Here is a 10,963-nt window from a genome sequence, read left to right as displayed (position 1 = left end):
TATCTATTGTGTGTACAATATCTACGAACGATCGTGTCGTTAACTCTATGTGCAGGATCGGTGCTATACGATCGTTCATATATATCGTGCATGAACGTTCGTCGTTCGTTTTCCAACGATAATAATTGGAAGTGTGTACGTAGCTTAAGATCAGGCAGCACAACACAACGAGAACAAACCAATACCAATACTACAAATGAATAGAGGAGCTGTGTAGAACAGTGTCAGCAAATCAACATGAGTGAAGTATGTTACAGGAAAACTACAGCTTATTTAGCAAATGTCAGACTAATAAAATAAATAAAAACAATGACAATTTATTCATAAAAGGAATGATTACATAATATATTAAAATACTCATATGTGACAATATGACTTTGAGAATGGGACAAAGGCAACAAGGGGGGTCAAGTACCAGTTTGGAATGGAAACCATGCATATATTTGTACTAAATATTCATGGATGAAATGACAAAATCTTTAATAACAATGATTACACACACACACACACCAGTCCAGTTAAAATAGAAAAAATGAAAATGCATATGTATTTATATACGTTACACACACACAGGTGAAATCACTAAACGTTCCTTGATATATGTATTAAAACATCTTTTTTTTCAAATACTTGATTTCTCTAAAGCCAAACTATAAATTTGAATCAGATCCAAAATGCTTTGGAACATTTATATAACATATTATAAAGTGCTAATTAATATATATACAGCTTGATATGAATTAGTTTGCAGTGTTGCAACCAGTCCAAAAACAACATATTAAAACAACATTTGCAGCCAATCTAACTATAAATGAACCAATTTTCTGAATTAGTATAATGCAACATAAAAAAGATTCAAACTGTAATGGACTGTAGGTGCACATGGAACAGGGACCAGGTGTGCCCTAATTGATTGCTATGACATCATCATTGACAGAGCTTAACAGATCCACCTCAATCACGCAGCTGAAAATTAATCACTTTAATTGTTGAATTCTCAACCCCAATGCTCATTTATCAATTCTGTAATATGCTGTGCCCTGCGGACCATGCCGGCGCCGCTGCCCCTAATCGCAGGCATGGGCGCCGGGTCCTCTCTTACCTCTCATGCCGGAAAGGTAAGCAGGTAAACTGGAAATGGTGATAGAGTATTGCAAGGCGATATTTGTCTTAAGAGTTTCTTTCTGAAAGGTCCTGACTTGAACATATAAATTTAGATCTCTAAGATCTAAAACTGGGCAAAAAGCATTTAAATAGAACATGTCTGGAAGAGAAGCCTCTGCCTTGGTCTTCCAAAGGAACTGGTATCACTACCACTTGCATAATCCATGAACGTAGGTCAAGAGAATCTCTTGCTCTGGAGTCTCGACCTGGAGTATAGTCTGAATAAAATGGGATTTTGGATGTACCTCAACAATATCATCTAAACTACTCTGGTGTCTGGATTTTTGCTCTCCCAGATGTTACAAAATATTTAAAGTCTGAATCTGACTTCCAACACCTGGGCAGGGCCATCTTTATAAAGTCTTAAGTTAGCGGATTTAAGTACTTGCACAATTCTAGCCTTGGATGCTCTCTGCAAGGATGCCAGGATTTCTTCTATTGAAGGCAAAAGGACACTTGAGATCTGTTTTCCCTGGAATCATGAAAATTGTCACAAACCACCCCATCGGATCTAGAAGAGCCTTTGCCTCTGAGATATGAAACCAGATTTTCCTCCATTAACACGTTGGATACTTTCTTCTAGGGGCATCCCAAAGAGTATTTTACTTTCAAAAGGTAAGTGAACAGAGAATCTCATAACTTTAGCCAATAGTCTAACAAGATCTATGAATGCTTCTGCCAGGAAAACTGTTGTTAACTTAAGTTGTTCCAAACAGGAAATATTAGAGGGATATTTATTATTAGTTTCAAGCTCACCTCTTGTGGTTTCTACCCAGGCTAAAAGTACTCTAGAAACTGAAGTTAGGGCAACTGCTGGCTTACTAGCTAATCCTGCCATTGAATAGATCCTTTTAAGATCACTATCCAATCTTCTATCCATCAGATCTTTGAATGCCACTGAATTTTCAATGGGCAAAACCACATCCCAAGCCAACCACTAAAGGGGCAGCATCCACTGATGGGTGTGCATCCCAAATCTCTGTATCTTCCTGATTTAAGGATAAAATTTTGTAAGCCGATTAAGTAGAGAACATCTGCGATCCATTATTATCCAATCTTCTTCAAACAACAGCTTCACCTTCTCCTTAAAGGGAAATGTTCTAGTTTCCTTTCGTAGACCTGGAAAATATCTCCTCTTTTTAGGATAAGGAGATGCTTTTTTCTATTGCAAGGCTTTACTGAGCAAATTAACAAATGCAGTCGCCAAAAAAAAAAAAAGCAAAAAAACAAAGTTTCTTTTCCAACTTCTGAATCAGAAATGTATGAACCCTGGGAAAAATCTGCTTGAACCATTGGTTCCTGATACTCAGAAGCAATATGTGGCTGGGGTTACAGTCACTAGTAAATTTACTTATCCTCTCAGAAATGCCTTGATTATTGTAACTTCCTTATCCCAGCATGCTACTGTAAAGAAAATTGCACAGACTTATTTAAATGATAAGGCTCTAGCTCCACAGAACCAACATGATCCTTTCAAAGGACATTCATTTGACTGACTTCTAGAGGGAGAGCACGTTTTCCTCCTATTTGAAAATTCATCTTGAGTTTTCCCCCGTCCCTTGAGCTCTTTAAGGAGAAATAACAAACCACGCTAGGTGATATGTTTGTATTTCCTGGCATCCTTCTTCCCAGGGCTTTTATCTCTGTAACAAAGATGCATACTATGAGGACCCTTTTAAATTCATGACTATAAGCAGCTTACCCTATACAGAATATTGCCTATCTTTGCCGCAAAGACAATGCTTGGGAAGGAGGAGAGGGTGAGCTTGGAGCTATAAAACAAAGTAAAAAATCCTTAAAGACAGCATAACAACGATAAAAACATAAATAAAAAATCATACCTAATATCCTACCAGAACCACAAAAGCAGCAGACACTTGTCAGTAAAGAATCTGGATTTAAAGAGGAACTAAACTAGAAAACTAATCTTTCAATTATTAATCTAATCTTACTTACTTGCACTAAAATGTCAGTTTCCCCTGGTGGCAATGTCTGGGTCAGCTTGTATCAATGAAAAATAAAATGATTTATGAAGTGTTTAGTGTGAAGTGACCAGCTTGTGACTGGCAAGTTTACGTTTTCTTCCTCTACTGACCTTCTCCACCCACTCCACCTCCCTCTCCCCACTAGCTGGAGCCCAGTAAATATCAGAAAGCAGAAAACTGCTGCAGACTGAGCAGTCGCACTCAAATGACATAAGAGGCGACGAAAGAAAAAAAAAAAAACCTGCATAATTAGGGCATTGGAAGTGGATTAGAAACACTCCCACCAAGGATGGCTTTTTCTGGAATGCACTTCACTGCCTAAAAGATGGAGAGCCCTAGGGGTGTGGCTAGAAAGTTTTTCATGTTTAAAGGTCAAAGCAAGCTGAAAAAAAAATATACAGATGATTATAACTTGGGCTTATGTTACCCATAAGCCAAAGTTGATTTTGTGATCAGGATGCAGGACGGTGACCATTGCCTAGAAATGGTGAAGCTATGATTAATATTCACCAGAGCAATTTCTCTTAGAGGCCAGATCATTAACAATATTGCTCCATTGTTGAACATGCATCTTGTCCCCTTGTGTCACCATTTACTCAGTCTTCACTTGCTTTCCCCATTGGTGATTCTGGACATTTGCAGAGAGCAGTGTTCACCACAAATGTTCCGGAAGACCAACGATTGAATGATTTGTCAGATGGGAATCATCAATTAAGTTTGATGTCAGTAAGCCTGAACTGGTGGGATTGTTGGTGAATACATGATCTTGTAGAAATAGAATTAGGAACACGGGATGGGGGAGGGGGGATTAGGAAAGGGAATTTTTTTAAAGCTTGGTATGTGGACCTGAGGGGTGAAAAAGGGCAGAGCTGACTTATGGGTGCACTGTCAGGAGTGGAAATTTTATTTTTAGATTTGTAACTAAATTTAGGTATAATTAGGTCATCAGCACTGATAAAAAAAATCCAAAACTACTATATTATATATATATATATATATATATATATATACACACACACACACACACATATATATATATATATATATACACACACACATATATCTATATACACACATACACACACCGCCAATTCGCCAAGAAGAATACCCTACAAAGCAACTTACTTTTATCATGCAGTATACATAGTTATCATTTCCTTTTTCTTAGAGATCTGCTACATATTCCTAACATTTGCAAGTGGAAGCATACAAAATAAAAAGTTCCAACAGGTGTCGAGGTGGAAAGAAACAATTTTATCAATGTTGATTGCTTGTTGTCAGGAACTCTCTCAGGACCAGGACTGTCAGTTAAATAACAAGGTCTACATGCATGTTAGGAATAATAAACTATGACAGTTACATAAATAAAGTGACTTGCTTACCTGTTCTGGAGCCATATAACGTTCTGTGCCTTTTTTAGCAGTCCTAACCATTCTTTCTTTATCCAGTTTTTCACTAATTGGTGTTACCAGACCAAAATCTGCTATCTTTACTACCATGCCATCTGCAAACAAAATATTTGGAGGCTGCAAACAGGAAACATAAGTGTTAAACTACATTGCAAACCATGCCATGCAATAGTCTTTAAACATGTCAGCGTAGTGCCTAAACAGGAGCAATTGTTCTGAACTACATAACCGAAGTCATGCTCAAAGGAAAATACTCAATATTTGAATTAGGTAATGAACCATTTCTAAACGTTCAATAAAGGGGACTTAAACTCACATTTTCATTATGGATGAAGCCCAATTTATACTGTTCTATATTGGTTTTACTTTTGTTTCAACCTCCTAAAAACTGTAAAAAAAATTACTGTCCCCTCCTCCTGGGGTCTTAGGGCTGTGACAGTAAAGAGGAGACTGCAGGTGCTTATGGGAGATCAACATCATCAGTCAAATAGAAAAAAACACTAAATATGTTAGCCAATCAGGACAATGAAAGTGGCCTAGAACTCAATAACAATTTTAGTGCTTTTTTTCTCTTTTCCCGTCATGTATCAGTAGAAGATGGGAAGGTCAGTCTGCCATACACAAGATGGGCACATCTATATATATATATATATATATATATATATATATATATATATATAATTTTTCATGGATGCAAGCTGTCACAGCCAGTGCCACTAGGAGGAACAGACATTACAGTGCAAGTAAGTGGGAACAGAGATCAAGAAGTGGGTATGATATTAAATTGTCTTATTAAAGGTCTGTATTAACTATACTTTAAAAATCATAGTTTTTTTTTTTCTATGGGCCCTTAAAGTTACTATAACATAATTAACACAAGTACATATGTATTACTAATACATATAATATATACATTTAATATATGTAATCTATATGTTTTTTTCAAACAAGTTTACTGGGAAGAAAGATAAGGTTACAATTATAACAATAAAATACAATTTAAGGAAAAATAATAAAAATAAAGTTTATACAAATATTAAAAGCATTAAATTAATAGGTTATATTAAAAAAATTTCTTGTAACTCCCATCAGTCCATCCAAATTCAGTGCCAAAAGCACTTCTATTTAAACATCAAGTTCAGGCAAGGTCAGGTGGGACTCTGATCACGTGTGCAAATTTCAAGTGCCACATTAAAAATGCAATGGGAATAGGGAATAGAACCAAGAAGTGTGCAAGAATTGGACATGCTAATACAATCCCATCCCATTCGTTTGGTCTGCTTCATCATTACCTATCTACCTGGACTCCAACACAACTGCTGCTGCCATTCTAAACTGCCTTTCCACCAAGTCATCTCTCTGACTGATTCATCCTATCCCATTTCTGGAACTCAACAAGCAGACAAGCTTCACTACAACCCATATTACAGTACCTGCTCACACAGACTTCAGTTTGCTACATTGCTTAAGGTATTCCTATGGCTCACAATTATCTGTTACAATGTATCATTCACTCTGTACTCTCTTTTTTGGCTCTATTCTCTCTCCTCCCCAGTCTGTTAACTCATTGCCTGACTGTTCCTTCACTCTCCTGCTTTCTCTGTTTGTGCTCCTGCACATCTCTGCTCGACTGCTCCTTGCTAGTGACATCTCACCCAACCCTTGTCCCCCCGTCTCTCTTTTCTGTACCCTTTCACCAAAATACACCCTCTTCTAACCTTATTCCCATTCACCCTACCCAAAATTCCTTAGCCCCTTTCTCTGGCAGTCTTTGGAATGCCAGAGCTGTTGGCAATAAATTAACCTTGATCCACAACCTTCTCCTCTCTAAATTTTCTCGGTCTCACTGAAACTTGGCATTACTCTTCAGACTCCGCCTTTACTGGACTCTGCACTTCATACATACCCTAGACCTGGCAACAAATTAGGGGGTGGTGTGGGTCTCATTCTCTCCCCTAACCATACAGAGTCCTTCTCACCCCACCCTCTCTCACCTCTTTTGAAGTCCACTCCGTCGGTCCTTTCTGCCCCCTAACCCTTATTGTTGCTGTTGTCTACTCCCCCCCTCCCCCCCTCCTCCCCGAAACACTTTCACAATTTTTACCTCTTTGCTCCCACACATTCTTTCCCATGACCTGCTCATTCCTAACCTCCATGACAATAATGTTGCAATGGATGACCCAACAATATTTCCTCAGCCAAACTGGTCTCTATTACCTCCTCCTTTGAACTCACACAGAACACAAACGACCCCACACATATCACCGGACACACTTTAGACCTGGTATTTTCAAAACTCTGCAACCTCACCCACCTTGACAACTCACCATTTTTCCCTTTCTGATCACAACTCAATCACCTTCAACTTATCTCCCCCCTTTGCCAAATCCCAGACCTGGGGGGCACTGGTGAGCAGTGATCCAAGATAGCCATTTGATCAAGCTCCGCAACTCCCAAAAGTGTAGCCGATCCAGGAATCAGTTTAGTAGGTCTTTTCGGTTCCTCTTGACAGGATTAGGTACCCTTATTCCAGTGCTGTTAGGATGGGTAAGAAATCAGACAGTCATGGACTCCCACCACTACCCTGTCTACGCGGCTGGGATCCAAGTTGGCAGGTCCAAAGGCCTTAGATGACACGCTGCCAGTCTCTCCTATACTCACTGTGGACAGGGACGAGATATTCAGCAAGGGCTCTACCCTATCATTCCCTCATCTTATCTTTCAAACATATATATAATTGCATCCATCTACAATTGCATTCATCTGATGCATCTTCTCCTGCCAAGTCACCACCAGTTCCTCTGTTCTGCAGTCAAGAGATTGCCTTTTCTGTCCAATAAAAAGAAAAAAAAAAAGAACTTCAACTCAGACCACCATAATTTCTTGTGCTATAGGCAATCACACTTTCTAGACCCCCTAGGGTGAAAGTGTGATTGCCTATACCATGAGAAATTATGGTGGTCTAAGTTCTTTTTTTTTTCTTATAAATTTAATATGTTAAGTGCCTCTTAGGGCCAATTTGATACTGCTTGGACCACAAGAGATTATTGTGGCCTATCTTTGAAACTGTTATGTTTTTTCGTTTATATTTGGTATTGTCTATTGAGAATATAATATACCATTATTCTTGTGCTAAAAAAACCCTGCTTTTTCTCTTCCTTCTTATCCTTCATTTCATTCAATAGTAATTCCTCATCTCCCACTCTCCTACCTGCTGAAGTTTTCTTTTTACTCTACCCCTCCTCTCACGGTAGTCCCATATCCTCCTTTGGTTTACAGTACCATCTGTATGCTGATGACACTCAAATCTATCTGTCCACCGCTGACTTGTCCTGACTTGTGACTCCTAATGAATGGCTGACAGATTTCTGAAACTCAACCTGGATAAAACCGAACTCATCATCCTCCCCCTCACATTCCAAATCTCCCTGGCATATATCTAACCGTCAACAACACTGTTATAAGTCCCTCTCCTCAGGCATATTGCTTGGCATCACATTCGATTCTGCCTCCTCAATTTCATCTTAGCAACATCTCAAAAATCCGCCCCTACCTGTCACCAGAGACCACCAAACTCTCTGTACACATTCTTATCATCTCTCGTCTGGACTACTATTACATCCTCCTCTCTGGTATTCCACTAACCTGACTCTCTCCTCTACAATCTATTAGGAATGCTACAGCCAGATGCCACACTTGGGGAGGCCACTAGAGGGCGCTACGGCTTGCACAAAAGTGGTGTAAGTCCTAAGAAGTGCCAAGGCGCAGAGTTCAAGCAGCAAGCTAGCTAAATAGCCCGGGATGATTAAGAGGCTATTTCCTAATTGGCCGGAGGGTTAGGGGAAACTAATAAAGCTTGAGAGCATAGGCATGCCTACGCTTTAGTGAGGAAAAGGTAAGTAACACTACCCTCCCCATTTTACAGGGCCTCCCCACCCACCGAGGTCCAGGTTTCAGAAAGAATCGAAGATGGAACCTCCTGGCAAGAAGAGGTGCAGACACATGTGTAGCTGGAAGACACAATCTCTCCTCAGGACTGAAACCTTTCCAGTCAAATAGGTACATCAGCTTCTTGCAAGAAATCTTGGAATCCAGAATTTGATGGACTTAATATTGCTGAGAAGAGACACATGGAAAGAGTTGAATAACTTGAGATTTGAAGGTAGGCAAAGTTATTACAAACTGGGGTGACCTGGGCAGCAAATAACATATGGACCAATGAAACACAGAGCAAACTTCAGATAAGGGCAACCGAAAGCTCCTCTGCAGGACACTGAGTGCAGGTACAGAGCAGGTATAGGGGACGGGAGGCAAGGATGTTTGGTGTAGACAAAGTAGAATGGGGATTCTTTGGTGCTGGTGCTGACATGGTTGTGGGTGAACTCCGCCCATGGTAGCAGTGCTACCCAGACATCATGGTGGGCAGACACAAGGGCTCAAAGATATTGCCCCAAGACCTGATTAACTCTCTCCATCTGCCCATTTTTCTGCAAGTGATAGGCTGAGGAGAACTCCGCAGAGATGTCCAGGGATTTGCAAAAGCCTTTCCAAAAGCGAGAGTTAAATTGCAAACCACGATCAGATACTATATGCATGGACATACAGTGAAGCCTAAAACTTTCACTAATAAAAATTGGCAACAATGCAGCTGCTGATGGTAAAGGAAGGGGTACAAAATGGTCCATTTTGAAAAAGCGATCCACTACCACCCTAATGACCACACAGCCATCAGAAGGTAAAATATTCATAATAAAATCTATAGACTGTTGACACCAAGGCTCCTTTGGAATGGGCAGAGGAGGAAGTGGTCCTGCTGGGGCATAGTTGGACAACTTTGTCTAAGCACAGGTAGCACAGGCCTTGACATAGTCCGTCACATCCTTATGAATGTTGGGCCACCAGTACAGATGCAGAAGAAATGTGAGTGTTCTATGAACCCTTGGATGACCAGAAAGTTTAGAATCGTGCAGTAAGGTTTTACCTGGGGAAATACCAGATTCTTGGATAGAGGTCAAGGCTAGGATGCGGGCTGGAGGGATGATAAACTCTATGCTCAGCAACAGTCTCAGAATCCTGTGGATCAAAGGAGTGAGAAAGAGCGTCTGTTCGGAATTAGCAGAACCAGGTTTGAAAGTAAGGAAAAAATCTAATCTACAAAAGAACAAAGACCAATGGGTCTGGCGAGAGTGGAAGCCACGAGCAGTCTGTAGGTAATAGAGGTTCTTATGATCAGTAAAAATAGGACCTTGTGAAGGGAACCATCCAAGAGGTATCACCATTCCTCCAAAGCTAGCTTGATGGCTAGGAGCTCCCTAGTATTTCCTTTCCGTTGGGGAGAATTCCCTTGGGAAGAAGGCACAGGGGCGTCAAGCTCTGGTGGGGGTCTCAAAGAGAATAGCCCCCACTTCAATGGAGAAGGGCTTGGTGACATCTGGGCTAACCAGAGCTGGGCCAGAAAGAAAGGCTTTCTTCATGGAATGAAAGGCCTCGGGGCCAGTTCTTAGGATCAGCATCCTTCAGGGTCAGTGCCGTGATGGAAGCTACCAGAGTGGAGTAATTCCTAATAAATTGCCGTTAATAGTTTGTAAATCCCAAAAAGTGCTTCGTAGCCTTCAGACCACAGGGCAGAGGACAGTTGGAAATAGCTGCAACCTTTTCCAAATCCATGGAGAGACCCATCTTTAGAATCAATGCTAAATAGCCAGAGATGATTAATAGGCAATTTCTTGATTGGCCAGCAAGTTGGGCGAAACTGATGAAGCTTGGGAGCGTAGGCACGCCCAATGTCAGAACTCCCCGCATGCGCAATAGAGGGACGCCTGCGCTTCAGTGAGGAAAAGGGAAGTCTGACACTTATGATAAGTCTGACAGACTTATCAACCCTTCCCATCACTCCTCTTCTGCTGCATCTCTTTGTAGTTCTCTTCATTGGCTTCCATTTTACCCTAGAAGCAAATTCAAGCTACTGGTATTTGCTTTCAAATCCCTCAACAGTTCTTGTCCCACTTACCTTTCTGACCTATTAAAAAAAAAATACTCCCCTAGCTGCTCTTTTTGGTCCTCCAATGACCTACTACTGACTTCCTCACTTATAACCTCATCACACGCACAGCTCCAAGACTTTTCCAGAGCTGCCCCGACTTTCTGGAATGGTCTCCCTCGTCCTATTCAGCTTGCACCTACTTTGTCAAGAAAGGGGCAAAGTGTAAGATTGGATTTCCCACATGAGGATGTGGAGGTTTAGTTAAAACATAAAGGATAATACGTCAAAGATGTGGTAATGTCCGAAGGATGTGTAGGAGAAATATCTGAAGGAAAATATTCAATAGGGTCCGGACTGAAGGTGTCCGTAATTTTCATGTGTTACTAAATGTGGATTGATGGATTATCATCCAGGGGTATAAT

General features: G+C 40.5%; 1 protein-coding gene across 1 annotated transcript in view; it reads right to left on the bottom strand.

Annotated features, from left to right (window-relative positions):
• Nucleotides 1–4,814, bottom strand: part of LOC140329131 (eukaryotic translation initiation factor 2-alpha kinase 3-like) — a 17,733-nt gene extending 12,919 nt beyond the window's left edge. Inside the window, exon 1 of the mRNA XM_072409240.1 lies at nt 4,532–4,814. Coding sequence (XP_072265341.1) covers nt 4,532–4,648 — 117 coding nt within the window. The 5' untranslated portion in view covers nt 4,649–4,814. The remainder of the gene's footprint in view (nt 1–4,531) is intronic.
• Nucleotides 4,815–10,963: the final 6,149 nt, after the last annotated feature.

Source organism: Pyxicephalus adspersus, chromosome 4, assembly GCF_032062135.1.
Source record: "Pyxicephalus adspersus chromosome 4, UCB_Pads_2.0, whole genome shotgun sequence".
NCBI lineage: Eukaryota > Metazoa > Chordata > Amphibia > Anura > Pyxicephalidae > Pyxicephalus > Pyxicephalus adspersus.
This window is presented reverse-complemented; position numbering and strand designations above follow the sequence as displayed.